The sequence below is a fragment of the Lissotriton vulgaris genome, chromosome 9 (assembly GCF_964263255.1).
Source record: "Lissotriton vulgaris chromosome 9, aLisVul1.2, whole genome shotgun sequence".
Taxonomy (NCBI): Eukaryota; Metazoa; Chordata; class Amphibia; order Caudata; family Salamandridae; genus Lissotriton; species Lissotriton vulgaris.
In genome coordinates, this window is record NC_141697.1 from 388156877 (window position 1) to 388178899 (window position 22023).

At 44.2% G+C, this 22023-nt stretch overlaps 1 protein-coding gene across 2 annotated transcripts in view; it reads left to right on the plus strand.

Annotated features, from left to right (window-relative positions):
- CCNK (cyclin K) overlaps positions 1–22023 on the plus strand; it is a 482638-nt gene that overhangs the window by 50602 nt on the left and 410013 nt on the right. For both annotated transcript variants that reach the window (XM_086937756.1, XM_086937757.1), the window contains exon 5: positions 11285–11416. In XM_086937756.1, the coding sequence (XP_086793882.1) occupies positions 11285–11416 (132 nt within the window). The remainder of the gene's footprint in view (positions 1–11284; positions 11417–22023) is intronic.

The window sequence follows — 22023 nt, forward strand, 5'->3', positions numbered from 1 at the left end:
TGAAGGCCGAGATCGCCGCAGCGTCGTTGCATCCTTCGTTTGCGGGATGCACCAGTCTGGTGCGGGAAGATTACCATCGCTGCGAGGATCGTCGCAGAGCCCGTCATCACTGGGTGAGATCGTCGCACCGCTTGCTTGCGGACCACATCACGTCGCTGCAAGTCTTCGCAGAGACATCGCATCAAGGAGCTGCGAGAGGAAGATCACCGCTGGTCTGTGCATAGTCTCCCCGGTGATCGTCGCAGCCCCAAGGATCATCGCACCGTGCCTTTGCGAGCTTTTTCACCACAGAACCTCAGCACCGGAATCCATACAAGGTATCGCATCCCTCCCCGTACAGACCGGAGTCAGCCCAACACACCCGCTACATCGAGCAGGGTTGTCTCATCGCCTCACCAAGGTCTCAGGAGTGACTCATCGCTTGTTTTCCACCGCACCAGCTTCTGTTTTGGAACTTTGTCGCATTTAAAGGTACTGTTGGCTAAACGTGACGCAACTGTGAACTTTTCACGCAACTGTGGATTATTCTATCATAACTTTAAGAACTCTTTTGCAACCATATTCTTTAACTGTGTATGTTGGATTTTTGTCATTTTGGTCTTGTTTAGTTTAGATTAAATACCTTATATTTTTCTAAACTGTTGTGGAGTCAGTTTGTGGTGTTTTCACAGTGTTACTGTGAGTGTTGGTACAAATACTTAACACATTGCCTTTGATAAGCCTTGACTGCTCGTGCCAAGCTACCATTGCGGTGAGCAGGGGTTATCTCAGAGGGTTTCCTCCTCACCCTGACGAAAAGCAAGGATCCCTATTTGGACAGTGGTACCTTCCTCTGCCAACTAGAGACCCCCAGTTCTAACGGCTACCAATTTCGGAGCACGAAAACAAAATGATTTTTCTGAATTCCTAAATATTGGATAAAATTCAAATTAAGAGTTAACTTAATGATTAAGTTAACTCTTCATTTCAATGTTATCCCATTTCAAAGTGTTGAATTACAAAAAAAGACCTTTTGCTCCCAGTGGCCAGTAGACACCCCATAGTTATAAAATTTTAGGTCAAACCTGGGCAGCGCATGCACTTCCAAACTTTTGCATTTGTTCCTGCCCTTCATAAATGCCTGCTTTTGTTTGGTCAGCCTGTTTAATTAGTTCTGCCTTTTGTTGTTTTGGACCCTTCCAGCAGACTGCCTCTGCAACATGTTGTTTTACACTTTCAAAAATGTCCATTCCTTTGTTGTGAGAAAATCCCTCTTTTTTTGCACGATTAGGTCCCCACTTTTTGCCTGGTTTTGATGTGGTTTCAATTGTAGTGCACAGGGTCCCTGCCAACTAGGTCCCCTGTGTCCGTGCCTCTTACCTAAAAACAAATCCCCAATTGGTGCTTCTACCCCCTAGAAATCCAGAGTAAATGGAACCCTGAGTATCTAGGGCCTGTAGGAAAGTGGGTTTATGTTGCAGTTACCCCTCCCACACACTTTTTGCCAGACTACTGATGCACTTTGACTTGATGTGCCCTCTGTCCCTGGCAATCAGGTTCCCAGGGCTTGTGTTCTTTCCCAAAAACAAACCCAATTGACACTCTCTGGCCACCGGTCAGCCCCTGGTAAATGGTACCACAGGTACCCAGGGCACTTTGATCAGGGAAGGCCTTTAAGGGCCGCAGCACTTATTGTGCCACCTTTAGAGGCCCTGTACCTTTACACTCACACACTGCCTTTTCAGGCTGCGTGTTTTGGTGCATAACAAAGTGAAGAGTCAACATGGCACACATCCCTGTGTGCCATGCCTACACCTCACTGCCCTGGCATAGATCAGTCACCCCTCTAGCTGGGTGCACTATACAGTGGTGGGGGTACAGGTGCATGAGCCATGTACCCCTACAGTGTCTAAGTCAATTCTTAAACATTGTAAGTGCAGTAATGGGATTTTGTCATTCTCCGCATCGCTGCTGCGACGATTTTTGCGTTGTGCGGCAATTTTTAAATTACCGCGATACATGACGAGCTCAGCTCGTCATCAGCACACGCCACCCGTGGGTGATGACGAGCTGAGCTCGTCATCAGCATCGAAGGGGTTATGAACTTCACAGCACCATAATAGCTACACTGAAAACTGAGAAATTTGGGATCAAGTTCTCAGCACATTAAACCCATACTGATGCCAGTGTAAGATTTAATAAATAATACACATAGAGGGCATCTTAGTGATGCCCCCTGAAACCGACCAGCCTCTGGTGGGCTCCCAGACTGGTACACACCAGCCTGCCACCACAAAACATGTTTCTAGACCCCTAGAGTCCCCCAGAAACCAAGCCTTTCCTGGGCGGGGATGATCACACTTCCCGCAGGCCAGGAAGAGCCATCTGTGGCAAGGAGCTTCAAAGTTCTGTCATTCTTTGTAATGCAACCCCCCCCCCAGCCTCTCCCACTATCAGGAGCAGACCCTCTTCCTGTCTCCCCTCCTTTTCGGAGGGAAAAACTAGCCCTAGCCAGCCCTCTGCCAACTCCACCCTCAGGTGTGGTAGGTGAGGTGAAGCCCAACTGTTCAGTGCCTGCCGTCTTGCAGATGGCAGGCATTTCCCAATCCGGATTGGGGATTGTGCTCACTCCCCCATGTGGGGTGAGCACACCAAAGGTACCTTAAGTCACCCTAAGGTCAGTAGCCCATTGGCTAATTACCCCGAGATCCCTAATTGCCCCTAAATACAGTGTTTAGGGGGCATCCCTGACCCAAGAAGGCAGATTCCCGCAACCGAAGAAGAAAAAGGACGAAAGGAGACGCCCAGCAGAGGAGTCGGCAGAGAACAACTGACTTGGCCCCAGCCCTACTGGGCCGACTGCAGTTTCCAGAGATCCTGCACCAAAAAGCGTCTTGTCAAGTAGCCAGCGACCTCCAGAACCCTGGGAGGATTGGCTTCCTTCAACAAACACTGGATCTCCTGTGAACAGCAGCTATGTTCTAAAGAAACCCCGAAAACAGACTCTGAGCCTGCTGAGGACAAAGAAACCCGACGCCTGGAACTACCACTGCACCCGTCGACTATGGCCCGCGTTCGAGAGGCCCGCCGGTCCCAGCGAGGTCCCCCAGCTCTCCAGAGTCCGAATCCACCGTGGGTTGACCCCTCCAGGACTTCCCATTATTGACTGCAGCCTCCCCCCCCTAAAACAGCAAGTGGCCCGGTAAGGTGAAATCTGACCTCAACAGAGACCCCAGCATCCAGCTGCCCTGCGCCTTGGAGAAAAGAACCCGAGGTGCACCTACGTTCCCGAGCCCTCCAACTTACCTGCCCAGCTGTTGGTTCCTCCTGGAAGCTTTCCTGGACCGAGTCTGCATTTACAAACCAAAAAACGAAAACAGGGCACTGAAAACAACAGGGCACCCAACAGCACCCTGCACCCAGCCACCCCTGCGCCACTGCGGGTGCATTTTCTTTGCTAAACCAGATCCCCCTTTGCCTTGAGCCTAACACCAGGAGTTTGGCTCCCACAACCAAGTGGCCTGCTCGTCGGCAACCACCAACCGGAGGACCCCTAATTCCCATTGGAGCACTCTGCACCCGGACGCCCTAGTGCTGCTGAGGGTGTAACAAGAGTGCATCCTAGACCCTGGGGGACCCCTGAGTCTACCCCCAAAACCCCAACTCCCACTACCAAATACTTACCTTAAAACCAAAAAAAACAATACCAGTATTTTTCTCCATAGGATAACATTGCCTGTTTTTCTTGGAAAAGTTTCAGTGTGTGGAGTTTGAAAACCTAAAGAAATTCTTTAAAATGACAGTTTAACAAAAACTATTTTACTTAAACTATTTGCAGGAAATGTCCTAGAGTAGTATCCAGGTATACTACTCTGAGTAATCCAAAAAGTAACTTGCCGGGTCTTTTACTGAAAAGCCCATTCAAGTCTATGTACTGCATTTATCTGCAACCATACTGTAAGTCAAAACAAAGTGCATATGCAATAACAATTCAAACTATTTACAAACTGCCTTACTACTGTAAATTATTTGTTTACCTGTGCCAGGCTTGCTTGGTTCTAGAAAAAATAAATAAAAGAAAATTTTCATACAAAAACAATTGGTCTGAAATTCAGTCTTTGAGTGTGTGAATTAATTTGCTGACCGAGTGTGTACAGCAAATGCTTAACACTGTCCTCTGATACTGCCTTACTGCTCGACCACACTACCACAAATAGGAAGTGAGGTGCTATCTAACTTTACTTCTGCCTACCTTTTGGTGTTCCATTGGACTCTGTGAACATTATACCTCACTTTGGTATAGTATATACAGGGCCAGCTTCCTAAAGGGCCTGGAAGCTGAAGAGGGTCCTCTGGGACACCCTCACTGGGACCATGCCACTGCTCTTGCACGCCCTTGTGAGGGAGAAAACGACAAAGTTGACAAGGCACCCTGCCTGGGTGCCCTGCTAACCATTGCTTCCTGAAGGCATAGATAAGTCACCCCTCTGGCAGGCCACACAACCCTAAGGCAGGATGGGGTCATTCAAAAGGTGAGGAATCCACAGGCAGATACTGTATCCACAAGAAAAAGCATTACTGAAGGTAAGTAACTTGCAGGAATCTTCGTTGAAGTCGTAAACACCCTCTGCGTCTATCAGACAGTATTGTTATCCTGTACTTCGTGCAAAAAACGAACAGACTCTCACAGGCAAATTGCCAGTGCATTGCGTGATAAGTCTCTTTAGGGTCATTAGAGGTACAGGTCTGGTTTTGAACTTACCAGTGTTAGCTTATCAAGCTGTCTTTTCCTTTCATGCTGTATCTACGAGGTGCAACCCTTTTCCTATGACAGTGTTGCAAGCTTTTTTCAGTACATTCCTCCTGCAATTCTTGCCAGCATTCTCCTGGAAAATACATCTGACAGTCTACACTGTAAATGTATGGAAAACTACTTTCAGTGATCAACACTATACCGATCCCTTTCCTGGATTATAGTCCGGCAGGCAGCACAAAATTATTCAAAGGTTTATGACTTCAATGAACACTCCTATGGTGCAGAACTATGTCCAAGGGTGTGTAACCTTTCCTTTTCGTTCATGGAGGTGAGGTCATGGTCGCCAGTTTCTACACTGCGAAGAAATGGTTCTTAAATGTTACACTTCATTATTTCTTTTTGTGTCATAATTTTTTATTGGAGTTCAAAGATAGGCAATTTCATAGGTTACAAAACAATATAATAAATATAAATCAGTATGTGACAAATTATATACACCTGTAATATATTAAGGAAGAGGAAAAAAGGAGGGAAAGGGGAAAAAGGAGAAGGGAAAAAGCTATATATAGGGAGGGAAAGAAAAGAGAATTTCAGGAATCGCAAAGAAAGGGGGTCACACCTGCTGGAATATTTGTTCTTGGTCTTGTATCCTATAAATTACCTTTTCATAGGATGCTGTCTGTATCATCGCAACCATCCAGTCCGTTAAGTTCAGAATACAGTGGAGTGTCCCCATGACCAAATATTTTATTTTATCAAAAAGTTTTTCTTCATCATCGCGCATGAAAGCGCTTTCAAATATAAGTTCAGAATACAGTGCACTTTTTTATGACCAGCAGCCATGCCGCTATTCAGCATGCTGAAAGACATTGACATTGGCAACACCAATAGCTCTCGGATTGGCGAGATCGATTGGCTTTGTTCTTTTATACAGGACAGATTAATGCTATAGATTTAGAGCATAGACACAGCAACAATATGATAAAGGCTCCCTGTTTTCCGTTTTTTTGGATTTTTACAGTTAAATACCGACAGATACCATGATTTTCCTCTCGGTATTTATATGTAAATGTGGATAAAAATGGAATTAGTCTCTATTTTTTGAGTGATTCTAAATACTTTAAGTCATGACTGTCAGGTCAATACCTGTGAAGATTGACAAGTGAGGATTTAAAAAATAAAGAAATTATTGTTATGAGGTTTTAACTCCAGTAGATAAGCAAAGGTTGATCCTAAAATGTTCATATTTTCATAAATATGTATTAATTTATCATATGTGGGACTTCATTTGATTGAAATCTGTCATAGATTCAGATAAAAGTTTAAATAAATATGGAAATGTACTATATTTGCTTCATTTGTCTTACAAAACCCAAAATAAAAATGGATAGATGCAGATCAAACTAGCAAAAAATAAATATGGCTAAAAACGATGGAAATGTCAAGAAAACAAATACCATAAAACTGGGAGCCCTAAATATGATTGAGGAAAATTGGCTGCGTCAACAGGCAATGATTGAGTACTAGAGGTACATGTCTAAGAATCATTATGAAAAAAATGTTTTTTAGCACATTTATAGTTGGATTGAAGCCACTATCTCTTGCTTTTGCAGTGCAGTCTGGTTATGAATTGGGGGAGAGGACTGGCAAGAGACACATCATTATTAGGTGCTCATTCAGCTGTTCAGTAAAGACTCAAAGATCTCCTTTGTTTTTCCTCTATGAGTTAGCATTTACCAGGGTATGGAGCATGTTAAACTTAAGCAGTCAATTTGTAAAGTTCTACATGCAGCATAGATTTCACTCTGCCAGATTGCATTATGCTGCTGAAGATAAGGAACTTTTTATACCACACTTAAATTATATATTATGCTTCTTTAATTCCTACTTAATATTGTTGTTTTTATCGATTTTCAATTGTAACTATTGACTTTTCACAGTGAGAAGCAAGGGTTGGGCTTGCAACAGCCCTCTAACCAAAAGGTTTAAATTCACACCAAAAAGCTGGCTACTCACTACATGATGTAACTAATTTACAATCCAAGGTTGGAAGCCTTTCTGGTAACACCTGCTGTGGAAAGTATTCAAACCTTTAGCACAGTGAAGGACCGTAGAAAAATAGAAATCCTGTTGGGACACAGCACTGTTAAAACACTGCTTTATTAGGATTCACAATGTTAAAGACATTTTAAAATGCAGAACAACCATTCTAAGTCATAACCGAAGGGAAGGATTATGCTTCATCTTTCTTCACTTTATTGTACAGCAGTCATTTTCTGAACATTAAGAAAAACTACATTTCCCATGAGCCATAGAGAAAAAACTGAAATGCCAGTCCATTCAATCCACATGCAGAGGTTCCCTTCATAGACACTTGTTGATTTTCCTTCCACTCTTCCTTTGCTGCTCCAGCAGCCATCAGATAAGTGCCAGTGGCCTCCTGCCCACAAAACTCTTATTGTTATATGCAGCTTTTTTTGTCGACTGTGATAATGCACATATCCATTTGCTAACATTGTTTTCACTAGCATGGCCCCAGTAACGCTCGCAACCCCATAGTGCGGCCGCAGATGCTCTTCCTCTTCCTTTTTGCTTCAAACGAGGCTTTATTGGGCTCAGTGCGACATGGTCTTCCGACTGCTAAAAGGTGCCTGCGCTTTCTTTTATCCCGGCCTCTGCGACAAGCATGCGTCCCTCAGTTTGCCGCTGGTGCACTTACTCGGAATACTTTCCCTTGGTTTCCCGGATGCAATGTGACCTGTTTTGACAGTCCCACGATGCGCTCCCATTACCTCCTGGAGACTATACACCCCAGTGAGGTGTTGTATTATTTAGAAATGCCTGAATTATCGCGTGTCTTGGATATTTGTTCGGACACTGACCCATGCTGTTACAGAACACTGCCCTTTACATCAGGTGGGCGAGTGGTGGCCCAGGGCTACTGGCCTCCCTATTGACCCTTCGGGTTACCTATACTTACCTGGCTAACCCCCAGCTTTACTTGCACTTATCATGCAGGAGTCACAGGACTTGTATGTGGATGTGGATGAGGAATGCATCGCCTACTTAACTATAGACGATAACTTTTGTGTGGTGATTGATGCCTCCGTACATCTGCAGATGGCGGTCGATCTACTACGGTACATGGGTTCTCAACTAATGGGGCCAAGTTAGTACTGACTCTGACAGAATCCCTAATTTTCCTGGGTTTCGTAGTGTGCTGTGTTCTAGCCCCTTTGAGTCTTCCATCTTGGAAAATAGCCAAATTCAGACACAAGCTACAGAAAACCTTAGCCAGACCAACCATCTCCCTCCCTCAGATTACAAGGGTGGTGGGTCTACTCTGATCCTTAATTCGGGTCATTTTTCCAGCACCCCTTCACTATCGGGCCCTCCAATGACTGAAGTTTTCCTATCTCTGGAAAGTCCTCACATACTCTCAAACTCTACTGCTTTTGGACAAGGCTATGGTGGAAATTTGCTGGTGGCTGGCCCACATGGAGGCCTGGAACGGGTGAGCCATCTGCAGCTCAGAACTGGACCTGGTGATAGAGACCGAGGCGCACCGGCTGAGGGGCTAGTTGTGGGGAATTCTTCTCCAGTGGTACAAGGTCCGATCATCAACTGCTTGGAATTGTTGCCAGGATCCTTTGCAGTGAAGGGCTGGGCCAAGACATGGTACAGTGATGCGTACTTCTGAAAATGGACTATGTGGCGATTGTCCGTTAAATCAACCACCTGGGAGGTGCGAGATCCAAGCCCCTTTCTGGTTTCTCCCAGAGCTTCTGGGGCTACTGTCTCGAGAATAAGATCTAAGTAGCGACAGAGCACCTTTGGGCTCTGCCAACCAAGTGATGGACTGGCAGTCACAATACCTTCAGGACATGACCCTATGGAAACTGGATCCATTAGGTAGTGTTCCTAGCGATTTTATCCAGACGGGGTCTGTTCATGGTGGATCTTTTTGCATCATGGCTGGACAACCAGATAAACAGATATTTCAGCTTGAGGCCAGACCCCAAGGCCGTGGCAACGGACGCCTTTCTACACGACTGGATATCAGAGATAGGATATGCGGTTCTCTCAGTCTCTATGATTATGATGCTCTCGCTGCAAGGTCAGACAGCAGGCAGACCTGGTGGTGGTGACTCGGATCTAGAAATCTCAATTTTGGCATCCGGTTCTGAGTGAACTTTCTTGGGATTCTCCAGTCCGTTTACCCCTGTTTCCAGGTCTCCTCAGGGAATTCTCATTATCTGATTCTGGCAGGTTTTCTGCAGCTTATGGTGTGGAGGATTACTGGGAACGAAAGAAATTTGCAGGACTTTCAAGCCAGGCTGCAGATTTACATTTAAAAGCATGGGCTGACGGTACCGTAAACCGCTATAGATCTGCGATAGATGGATGGATGTCAAAAGAGACACTTTGATCCTGTGGGGACAGAAGTTGACCACAGTGTGAACTTTCTGACCTCCCTAACTTCGAATGGCATGGCATACAGGTCGGTCAATACCCTCCGTTCAGCTGTCTCAGCAGGACATGCCCCGATCGAAGGCCATTTTGTGGGCATAAAGGCATTTGCCTATCGCTACCCCCCAGGACCAAGGTATTTAATACTGTGGGACATTAATAAGGTGCTAAATATTTCACTCTTCTCGCCTAATAACAAGTATCTTGCCAGAAAGGAGCTGTCAGTCATATTGGCTACCCTGCAATATCTGGTGTTCTGTAGACTTGCAGCAGATGTCAGAGCCCTGGACATAAGAGTTGAATTGTAATTCTCGCATTGTTTCATACACCACCTTTGCGAGGGCTCCCAAATTGTGCGTGGTTCTCATTATAAAAGCATATAAAAGCATAGGCAGGGCTATGAAGGAGGGCATCCCATTCGCCCTCTGGGAGAAAAAAGCCTACTCCTCAATGCTATTCGTAAACCCCACAGGGGGGAGGAGGTCTCCTCCCATACGATTACTAGGTGAGTGAGATGGACCATGCAGGAGACTGGCATATACACAAAGATATTTGGCTCACATGCTACCAGGGGAGCAGCGGCATCAAAATCATTTGACCTGGGAGCACGCTTGGAAGATATCCTTAACGCAGTAGATTGGTCCTCTGACTCAACCTTCAAATGATTTGATTTCAAGCCAGTTCCCAGCTTAGCGGCTCTGATGGTGGATAAGTCTTAAAGTAGCAAAATCCTCTTCTCCAGTCTGGACATAGAATGTCAAATTTCCTAGCTTTCGTAACCAAGTTTAAATTCTATTAAGGACTCTGAGGCGAGGATTAGCCCACCTGATGACCAGCTTTCTCACCCTGTGTCAGGAGCAGCGACTGGTGGAAGACTGTGAAGGTTGGATTCACAGTAAGTACTGTTTTCAAAAAAAGTTAAAGACTCCTGTGCTTTAGACAATGTAGACCATATTGCTTAACTTGATGACCAGGTTCTGTTAGAGTCAATATTCTACTCCTTATAAGTGTTTTGACTAAATTGATTTCATTTTCGGCAGAATCGGATGGATTTATTCTGGTTTCTGTCCCTGGAAGAAAGATGTGGCAGTAGAAGCAACAAGTTTCTATAAAGAGAGCCCCTGCATGCTGATTGGATGGATTGACATTTACATGTTTTCCCTATTGTTCATGGGAAATGTAATTCTTAATGTACTGTAAATGGCTGCTGTACAATAAAGTGAAGAAAGATGAAGCACAATGCATCCGTGTACTTAATAGAATAGACATTTTCTGTTACGAATGCTAGAAAATGTTACATTCTTATGGTCTTCTAGCCATTTTTATACATTTGTTTTCTTGCAAGCCTAGTAAAGTGTATTGATTAACAATAGTGTAAAGGTATATTGTGACTACTGGATGGTAAATAAAAACCTCTTTTTAAATGTAACTTGTTAAACTGATTGTGCACTTGATATATCAATAGTGGTGGGGGTTGCTTCTTGGAGTTTAACCATAAATTCTGCCCATGCTTTCATCTTCCAAACCTGTACACACGTGCTTTGGCAGCACGGTTTGCTTTTTTGTGGACGCAGCCCTAAAAACTCAAGTGCTAAAAATTCAGACAAATGAATGGGCACACTTAATTTTATTCATTTGCAAAGTTTAACGCCATCTTAATCTTTTTTTTTTTTTAATCACCTTCCTTGACCAGTTGATTACAGCACTCAGACGAACTATTGAAGATGCTGAGAATAGTAGTTTTGTGCTTATAGTGGTGCGAGAAAGGGTAAGACGGTACCCTTTCCAACTACCATTTTAGTGTAGCAATGCTACCCTTCCTTTTCTACTCATTCCATATGATCTTTCCTTCCCCAACCAGTAGGTTAAGACAAAATGGAATAGGATGTTTACAGTTTCAGCCATAGTCTGCAGTCCGGTGGCGATCCACAGACAGTTTAGCTATACTCTGGATGCTTTCAGTCAAAATGTGGAATGCCCTTTTGCATAATATTTCTTGGGGATCTTATTGCATATGATTCTAAGTTATTACTGAAGCATTTAAAATGCGATGCTTACGTAATGCTTTTCATTTTTTAGGTTACAGGTGCTTGCTGTCTCTTTCTGGCAGGGAAAGTTGAAGAAACTCCCAAAAAATGTAAGGACATAATTAAAACTGCACGTAGTTTACTAACTGATGTGCAGTTTGGTCAGTTTGGCGATGATCCCAAGGTAAGACATCATCATTTTGCAATGTATTGGGCTTTTGTGACTTGATTGTGCTGAAAGCAATTGTTGATTTATTGGTCTAGTAACTTTCCTTTTCAATTATCATCCTGATAGTGTAGTGGATCGTTAGTAAACCTGCTAGGTATTGATTTGGTTTGTTCACCTTAAATCCTAATCAATAGTTGTAGCTAGGTATTCGAAGACTGAAGACTGAATGTGAATACATTGTTGCTGATTTGGATACATTATTTTTGTCTGAGTTCCATACTCTAGAACTGTTTCATTGATTTATAGCAACACATCCATGATTATAGTTTGTTTACCTACCGTTTTATGGCTTTTCTAGACATTTTCCAGTAGTTTTCTGTAATGGATGCCATGCAGACTTCACAAGGGCAATGTATGTGTGTATATATATATATAATCACTCCACAAATGCCGGTAAAGAGACCAAGGCTGTCTTGGGCGGTCCAAGTTCCTAAAGCCGGCGCTTTACGAAAAATCCACTCCCAGGCTCCCTTCTGCGCAGGAACCACTCGGACACTCCAGGTGCTGTTGAAATATTTATTCAGCAAGGGAAAAACTACGCGTTTCGGGGATTAGCCCTTGATCACGCTCAAGCTCCAAGATACGCCAAAACAGCGAGTCACTGCTACAAACGGGTGCTGCGTTCGCAGTGGCGTGACCGCAATATTAAATGCCTGCTCCAGCGTCTTCTCCTCCTTTCTCGAGAAAACAAACAGCACTCACGGGAATGTATATAGCAAAGGGGGTTATTGATAAATGCTCAGTAATGAATTGTGGTGTAATGATGTAAGAACAAAAGGACTTTCTGATTTGTAATAAGTAAAATGTATATGTAATTTGAACTGGGTGATAGTATAGCAGGGATCTGTTATTGACTATTTTTGTCTCTAGATATGAAATTAACTATTGTGAGTTGTGTTTTATAAAGAGATTATTTATGATAACTGCAAATTGATGTAGATCAGGGGGTTCTTATATTGGAACTATGAATGTAGGATGAGTAACGAGGCAACCTAGGTAGGTTGCCATGCCGATCCACGGCGAGATCATATAATCTGAAACTGCATGTTTCATAATGGCAGCGGTGCAATACAAATCCGCTTTTTTGTTTGAATAATGCGGTTTTATGTATGTTTATAATGTATCGATTGTACTTACAAGACTGCGCGCATGAATAATCAGTGAGCGCAATGTCCCTCATCTGTTTTTACCGATTTGTTGGTTTTTATGTATTGGCGCCGCGCAATGCGTAAAGTTTGACACAGAGGAAGGGAGTATCTCCCGAAACGTGTCTGTCTTGGCGTTAAATAAACCCACTTTGCTATATACATTCCCGTTAGTGCTGTTTGTTTTCTCGAGAATGGAGGAGAAGACGCTGGAGCAGGTATATATTTTTTACCTTAATACCCATTGAAGAGCAAACTCAAGTGGCAAGTACATATTAATTCATAATGACTGACTTACTTTGAAAGATACCATGTACGGTGTAACCCAGGTTTTCTCAAAAAATGTGATGGCTTGAGCATTCTAACTGGGGAAATAGAATGTTCTGTTGTGTAGCTCCTACAGGAAATATACAGGATCTGCGCGTTTAGACAACATACACTGTAAGATTGGTGTCGGACTGAGTCCAGACACTCCCACCGGGTATGTTGGCTTCTGGTACCAGCGAGCTCAAAGTGCCAATAGAATCTCCTCTTACCAAGGAGGGAATAGTTCTTGGCAACCATCAAACATGACAACCCTGATCCCTCAGGACAGTGGAAACCATATACTACTTTTCGCTCAGTCAGTCATGCTTACTTATTCTGTCTCAGAGAGATACACAGAATACACAGGCTGGGCGTTTTCAATAAGTATTCATTGAATGTTACTTTGGTGTATAATAGATGAGCTGCAACAACCATTAGACAGTATAAGATATAAATGATTTGCAGTACTATAAAGGTCAATGGATGGTATAGCTCTAACATCTTACAATAATCATGAATACATTCTAATATATAAAACACATTATAAAGATGCTTACTCCTACGATGCCTCCCTGACTAGATGTACCTAAATGTACCTAGCATGTGTGTAGGTATTAAGCCAAGAATCCCTCTAGGATTTAGTCAACACCATTACCTGAAGTGAGAGACTGTGGGACCCCGTCCTGTTCTCGAAGTTGGCCAACCCGCGAGGGATGTTAGACCACTGCGAGCTGGAGTTGTCTGCATGCAGGAACCTCAGCGTCTCTGGTCAGTGAGTCGGCCGGGAAGTCTTGATCTCCTCTGTTATCTTATCAAGATTTGATGTGTGTATATATACCCATAGGTCTCCCAAGGGGTCCCACCTTGCTGTATTACTATGTCTGCCTAAGGATGACGTCGCTCACGAACTTTATACATAGATATTATACAGGAGATGGTAGTCCTGCTGTGCTTCCAAGAATCCTCATGCATAATGTATGAGATTTTGAACTAGAGTTAACCTGCATTCTGAATGCAGTGTTGTATCTAGGTAAAAGGTCAGTCCCTGTAAACCATAACAAGTGTAATGTAGGGAAGAATATAGGTGAAGGGTAATGAAATTACTGAGGCCTATATTATGGTACCTATATGGTATATAACAGTTCTAGGTATCATTTTTTGATTCTCTATACTGTTGATGCACTTAGGTTGTAGTAGCGAACACTTTAATCAGTATTCCAACTCATCACTTGAAGAAAAGCGCCTGCCATGCTCTTTGTAGTGTCATCTACTAATAAGAATATGACCAAGTGTATTGTGTTTGCATCTGTGCAGCACCTCCTTCCCCTGGCAGGGCACTGAAGTACTTTGTGGATGGGTAGCACAGTACTACATTAAAGTGACATGGATCTGTCGCATGCATGAGGACCAAATTTGTGCTCTTAATTTGTGTTTTTTTTGTTTTTTGTTTTTACGAGTTGCTTATGTTAAGCAATATTGATCAGGTGGCTAAAGTCTTCAAGGAGAATAGTTGTTGGTGTCAAGGAGGCCCTATATTTTAATCCGGTACAGGACGTTATGAGATTAGCTTAAGGTTTTTACCTATGGTGGTATGACCATTTCATGTTTTTCAAAAGATGATGTTGCTAGTTCGGTCTTAATTTTCCTCACCTGTCTGTGGTAGTGGAAGTATTGCATGGATAAAATTAGAGACTCAGGGCTCGACAAATGTACTCGCCCGCTCGCAAATGTGAGTGAATTTCTTGAAGGTCGAGTCCGTTTCAAGGCCTACTTGACCGGCCTGGCGAGTGCTATCTGGCACTGCAGTATCAGGCGAAGGCTCTAGGGGGCAGCATTACAATGGCAGCAACGACGGCATTAAAGAATCAAGTGCAGGCGGTGCGCAGTAAAGGCTCTAGGGGGCAGCATGCACGCATCACCTAACTTAGTGGTGGTGGTGTGGTGCGCTGCCTATTGTTTCTGGGGTCCCAGGGCCGTCAATCTGGTAGCGCACGAAAGCTCTACCAATGATGGCCCTGGCCTGCCCCCGCGCGCTGTGCTGCTTAAAGTGCAACAGTGACGCAGCATGCCACCACGCGCTCCCTTCGGCGGAGTCGGGACGGACTGCAGGGCGATTTGGAGGTGAGTCGTTTTTTTATATATGGTTTAATGTAGGCCTTCTTAAATCATGACTGCTCGGTGTCGTCTAAAATCACACATCCGTGTTAGGCCTAATGCACAAGGTGTATAAGGAGTAAAAAGGAGATACCGTTGGGAGCCTGACGTTCTGCCTTCACCAAATGTTTGCATTCTGCATGGAAACATTAAGGATTGCAATATTTATTATGTTGCGCTAGATTCGAGTTTTAATACGAGGGAGTTAAGTCATATCAAAAAGTGGGTCACACAACACAGCTTACGGAGTCCTCCGACCTGAGCAGAGGAGGAAATTAATGAGAAGAGATGCAGGAAAAAAGAAACTTAAGAGAATTCAAACAAATGTAAACACATTGTTGTGAGAAAGTGGCGATGTAAATGTCGAAAGGAACAACCACAAACACTGCAGATGTTTGTAGTGTCAGGTGCTCTCGAGTTAATCATGCACTTGCTTGGTGTTCAGCTGTGTTAAGATTAAAGGAGGTAAATGAGTAACATACTTGTTCGGAGTGTTATAATTGCTTGGGTTTGCTATACATCATTTGGTGGAAGTTGGTTTCTGTGATTTTGAAGATGTTGCGATTCAATTGTGATTTTAGAAAACATGAGTTACATTACCTGTGATTGTCCAAAGTGTAGAATAGTTTGTCCATTTTCACAGTGATCCCTTTGGAGGTAATCTCGTGGAAGCGTTTCTTCCATTTTATTGCATGTGATCAACTTTTGCCCCCCCTTCACTGATGTTTTTATTGAACCCGCTCTATGACAAGTATCAGACAAATTATGTCTATATTTGGTTCTTAGATACTTTGCGCGGCATCTTGAGGAAGGCTTTGTGAATGAGTATAAAGAGATACTGAAACAGCTTTACTGTTCATAAAATATTGTCGAACCTTTCATGTAAGTGGGTGCACCAATTGCACCAGAAAATAGGATGTCATGCATGCCACGTGAGTGGGTGAGGGAGAGCAACTGTCATTTTATTTTCTTTTGTCTTTATTTCCACAATAATACTGGGTAGATTATATTTTGCTATGGGATCTTGTGCTGAAATGAGGTTTTGGTTGGGGTAACTACATGTATTTTCTCTGATGCACATCATTTCTGCATCGTTCACAGGGCATGCTTAATAAGGATTGTTGCATTAGTCTGTGCAATTTGTTTACAGTGCGTTTTGCGCCCATATAAACTGTTTAAAAAAGGTTTGCTTGCCTTTTCCCGGATGAAGCGTCAGCATAGTTTGATTTGGCTGTTTGTGTTGCAGCGTAGGGTTTCTATACTTGCACTTTGAACGTCCGGACTTCTGTCAGTGCAAGCCTTCACAAATAAAGTTGAGGAGTATAAAAGGTTTGCCATGAGTCCCTGCCTGATCATGGCTATGGCAGCACTGTCGATTGCTGGGTATGGAGTTATTATACTGGACCAATGCATACAGTCAGTATGTTAAATTTGGTAGGGCTCAACCGTCCTAAGATGTCCAGGTTGCATTCTGTGTTGAAAACGTAAATGCAGGGTCAGGGACTGTGAGTTAGCCGAAACCAAACTGAAGTGGGTTGTTCAAGTTGTTGGTTGAGATGTAGTGAGTCATTTGAATTCAAGCCTTTCAAGAATGTTTTTTTTCTTTTTATAAGTGTGGTTCAAGGGAGGCGATAAAGTTGAAAGAACAAATCAGCTGCTATGTAAATGTATTTATGTAATATGTAAATGTATTTAGCGCAAACGTTGTCTGAAGGGGTTGGAGCACTTCACAAAAAAATGCATTTGAAAATCCGTCGGCATTAGCGTGATGTATCCTTACATGTGCCACCATAACACAGAATAACATTCATTCTGCGCCTACAACCTCCGTCGTGCAATTTTGAAGCGGCCTAATTACTGGAGTCGTACTTTTTGGCAACTTCAAGTGACAGCAATGTAATTACTACCACTCACTGGCCGTAGCTAATTCTGGGACCTTAAAGAGAGCCCCTTTCACTTGAATGTGTCAGGAGAATCGGTTATCTGAAGGTACAAAATAAATAAATTAAATGTCTTCCCAGAGCTTAATACTGCTTATGCAAGTTGCAGTAGAATATTGTGCGGTGAATGCACTATGCTGTAATTTGTGAATATTTGTATGTTTCCCTCACCTTAATTGCTTGATTTTGCTTGCAAGAAAGTGTCACTCATAAGGTGTGGATTGTGTGACCGCTAATTACCACACCCACAGTTTCCCCCACAAAATTAAGTTTAGGCCCAGAGAGTTCGGCTTTGGGAGGGGGGAGTGAGCTTCAGAGACCTGATCGTAGATGTTTCCGTAAAAAGATGGTGCAATTAATTGCAGGGAACACAGCCTCAGTTGTGCTGCTAGAACCCACAGGGTAGACCCCGAATGTCACATTAAGAGTATTGGTTTTGCCAGTGCCTATTTCTGAATGCCAGGAGTACGTTTTGGGAATGATTAAGGTTGTGTCCAGATCAGAGAGATCTGGGAGCTTTTATTTTTGCTGCATGCTGGTTATTAGGGAGCAGGATTTTCCATTATGTGACAGTACTGTGCCTGACCGGAGACTTTTTAACTGCTATGTGCGTGCCTGCCTGGCTTGGCAGTGTTGCAGCTGGCCCGCTGGTGGTTGTTGGCGCTGCAAATGTTTTGAAAAAAATTCATATGCGATCAGTTTGTGGGTCGAGTGCATTGCTGTTAGGTCGAGTAGAAAAGTCTACTCACTCGACCTGCAGGTCTAGTAAGATTTTTTAGATTTGTCGAGCCCTGGAGACTGTTGTCTATCGTGTGAAAACATTCAAGAAATACAGTACAAACTAACCACATTAGTGGGCTTTTGGGGTCACAGAGAAAGAAAATGCAGTTTCAAAGCAAACCATTTCTTCATGGATATGATTTGTAGCAAGTTGGTGAACTAAAAGCTGCAGTTGGCACTCAATGTTTATTAATTGAGGGCAAACTAGTTCACCTCTGCGATGCCGAAAGTAGTGCCTTACTTGCTGAGATTTGTGAAGCTGCCACTAATGATTGTACTCAATTTGCCAAGCACTATTGTCTTGAATTAAGTCTGAGGTGAAAGATACCGTTTGGTAGAGGAATTCCCCTACAACTGTTGGATCGAGACCTCTGATGAATTATAGAACCTATTCTTGAATAGATGCTGCTTTCTGAGAAGCTTTAAGATGACCAATCTGCAGAAAGCTGCATCCATTAGAAGGAAATGTTGCCTTCAGTAATCCTCTTTCTGATGGTTACTTAGTTACCTTCAGTAATGTTCTTTCTGGTGGTTACTTTTTTTCCTGCAGATTGCTTTTGCCCTCTTATTCCCTTCTTCTTCGGATGTTCATTTTGTTTCTACTTGGCTTCTTGAAGGAGTAAACATGAACAGAACTTACTTTACCTGTTTAATCGGCACATTTTTGGTTTTGTGAAGTCAGTAAAGTGCAAAGATTTTGGGCACTGGCTGGCAGCTGGTGAAAAATTAATCTAGACCTGTTATGATGTTTGACGAGCTGGCTAAGATTAGGGTTCTGCAGCAAGCGCAAGCATCCATCAGAAAGGATGTCTCCAAAGGTAAATAACTTTTTCATTCACAAAATGATTTAAAAATGGAATTGTGGCTGGAGGGTCAGCTCCCTGAACGTCATGGGCGGGGGAATAATTGAAAAACTGCGGATACATGAGATTCGTGGGTACTGAATACAAGCTTATCTTATACCTGTGGCACATCCAACATTACGCCGCCCGGCCTCTGGGATGTGGGCCAAGGGGCTGTGTATTATCCTGCATGCAGATTTTGATTTATTCACCTCAGTGTTGCCACCGGTATTTATTGAACTGTGTCTTATATGTTTTCCGCAATAAACACAATTTTCAACAAAAAAAATGGAATTGTGGAACATCTTTTGTATGCATGTAATGCATTTTGAAGTTCATCCTTTGAGCGGGGGATTTCTATTCTACTGCTGTGAATTGGGTAGAATTCCGGTATTTAAAGACCAGACTCTGTGGAGAACTAGATTTTTGCATAATTTCTCAACAACAAAAAACGTTTTCTGAAGATCCTGAATTTTGTGGTACTTAATGCCTTTTATTCTGAACAAGTCTTTCAGTTTTTGTTGTTTTTCAACTTTAACAGCAGCAATTGCGAGTGACTATTTTCTTTGCGAATGTGTTTGTGGGACTGTAAAGTGCTTGCATCCCCAGCCTCAGAAGGGGATACATTGTAGGAGCTTACAGAAACATACACAGTAGTTTCTTTTTAGGTCTCGCAGAGAGACCTAATGCCGCCCATCCACAAAGCTGACTTTTTACGAGCCGGATTTGTAGAAGTGCACATGCTCGTGACCGCGCTTCTACCATCAGCCTCCCTCCCACGGGCAGCTTGGCCTCAGGCATTCACCCAAGCGCGACTTCTCCTCCCCCCTAATTACATCCCTGCTGTTTACTTCCTTGACGGCTGCGAGGCCGTGCTTCAAAGGATCCACTCCCCCATCCCCTGCTTTAATTACATTAGCGGTAAAGGGCTTGTTTGGCAATAGAATTAACATGCGAGATCACTGCTTTTCAACACGTACATGTACATCAGACCTCCTTTCATTCACAAGTAACTATCTTTCACTACGTATCAGCTGAACTCCACCCTCTACTTTCCCCAGCGCACCATCCCACAACCGTGCAAGAACCCCACCCCCGCCTGACCTGGAGAGCCCGTCCTTTAACCACGTCGCCAATTGGGCTGCCTCACTGAGACAGTCAGCCCGGGGGAGGCTGCGTCCAGGTCCAGCTGTCAGTCACCTAAGCCTGGTCATTGTTGTACATGGAACTTTACTCCAGATCAACACATCTGGCATTCATTTACATTGACTGCCTCTTCTATGCCTCACATCCTGCCATGCCTCACCTTGTCTTGTTTTGTTCACTTCTATATAGCGCGAAGTCTACCCAAAGGTGTTGGAGCTCTTTACACGAGCCCCACTTACATTACACAATGTCACGTTCATTTCACATAGGCACCGGGAGATTGTGTGATTACAGATTTGCCCAGAATCACACCATGTTGAGCTGACGCCGAGACTGGAATCGAATAATTCCATAGTTCCAAAGTCGACGGCTCTGTAACGGCACGTCCTCTCGAATGGTATCCCGGTATCAGCTGTTCCAGCAGCACCGGCCCAGGGAGTACAGCAGTCCGAGAGCACAACACACTGACCAGCGCCTCGAGGTACTTTTGTAGCCCATGCATGACCGTCTACCCTATGCCTGCTCGTAGGTGCAGTGACACAAGGGCCCTCTTGAGATTTAATGGTTCATGCACCCCAAACATTCTTTCATTTACCGCCTCACTGGACGAAAGCAGACCTATTTTACTTTGCATTAGGGCCCAATGCGCCCTTTCAACGCCACTGCGCGTGCCCCGACATGGGCATAAGGACAGCACCCTCCCTGCTAGTGTAATTTTATAAAAACAAAAAAGGGAGCATTTTTTTTTTCTCCAAATGTCAGCCCGCCGCCTCTCAGACGGCTTTGGCGGGGCTGTCACCAGCAGCTGCGCCATAAATTACGCGTCCAATTGGCACTGTATGCTGGCGATTGGAGGAGTGATTTGCTGGGCGTTTCCTGGATATAAATCACTGTTTCCGCTGCATCGTTTCACGAAGTGGCGAAAAGTTTGAGGGCGCTTCATTTTATTTCGCGGCCGCTTTGCATCACTGTTGCTTGTCTGTGGAATCAGTTTTCCTGCCTTGTTTTCTTCTGCTATTCAGTGTATAACTTACGAATGGAAGTTTATTTGAGTTGACGCTGCAGAAACTGTCCATTACATAGAAGGTTGGTGATCTGTTTAATGTGTTTAGGGGCTCCTCATATTCTGCGTGATTCTGATGTTTTAGGGGACACATTCTGTGGAAAGAAAGCTCCAAAAGCACTGACACCTTAGGCGATATTTAGTTTTCTTTTGTGTCAGCTTCTGCGCCTACTCTCTGCCTGCTTCTGCGTGATGTGAAATGTGAGGTTCATTGTTTTTGATATGATGCGTTTATATTTCACTGGATTCTCGGTAAACGGTGGCATTTTAGGAAGGGAGCGCTGGTGAAACTTTCCAGGCGCTATGGAAGGCCCCAGGCATCTGAACCACGGGCCAAGGTCTGCATGCGCACCTGCGTTTGTAAGCACTCCTTAACTCTGACTTGATGAGTGATAACAGGTGACCGAGCTGCGCGGCTGAAAATACACCCCGCAGCAGGGTCGGTCCTTCAAAGCCAAGCCGGTAAATCTTGAAGGAGCAAGAAGTTAACGCTTTCCTTCCCTGCGAGAAACATCTATGCATCCGTTCCTTTAATTTGTTAATTGATCCACTTTTACGTACTGTGTTTTCAGTGCCAACTGTAATAAAACTGAATTTTATTCGTACACTGCGTATCGCTACTAGTGGTACATTTTTCTGAGGAAGTGCTATGCAGCACTTAATATACGAAAAGTCCTAAGTGGAGGTCTGAACGCTGTTGAAAAACCTGTAAGTGTATGTGTTCAGCTGGATTGATGTCTGCCCTGCCACCCTCACACACCCCCTCACCCTCATACACCCCCTCACCCTCACACACCCCCTCACCCTCACACACCCCCACATCCCCTCACCCACCCCCACATCCTCACAACACTCACCCTCACTCACCCACACACCCTCATACACCCTCACACCCCCTCACACCCTCACACCCCTTCACCCTCACACCCCCTCACCCTCACACCCCCACACCCCCCTCACCCTCACATCCCCATCACCCTCACATACCCTCACCCTCCCTCACACCCCCTCACCCTCACACCCCCACACACCCTCACACACCCCCACCTCCTCGCACCCCTCACCCTCACACACCCCTCACCCTCACACACCCCTCACACTCACACACCCCTCACACTCACACACCCCTCACACTCACACACCCCTCACCCTCACATACCCCTCACCCTCACATACCCTCACACCT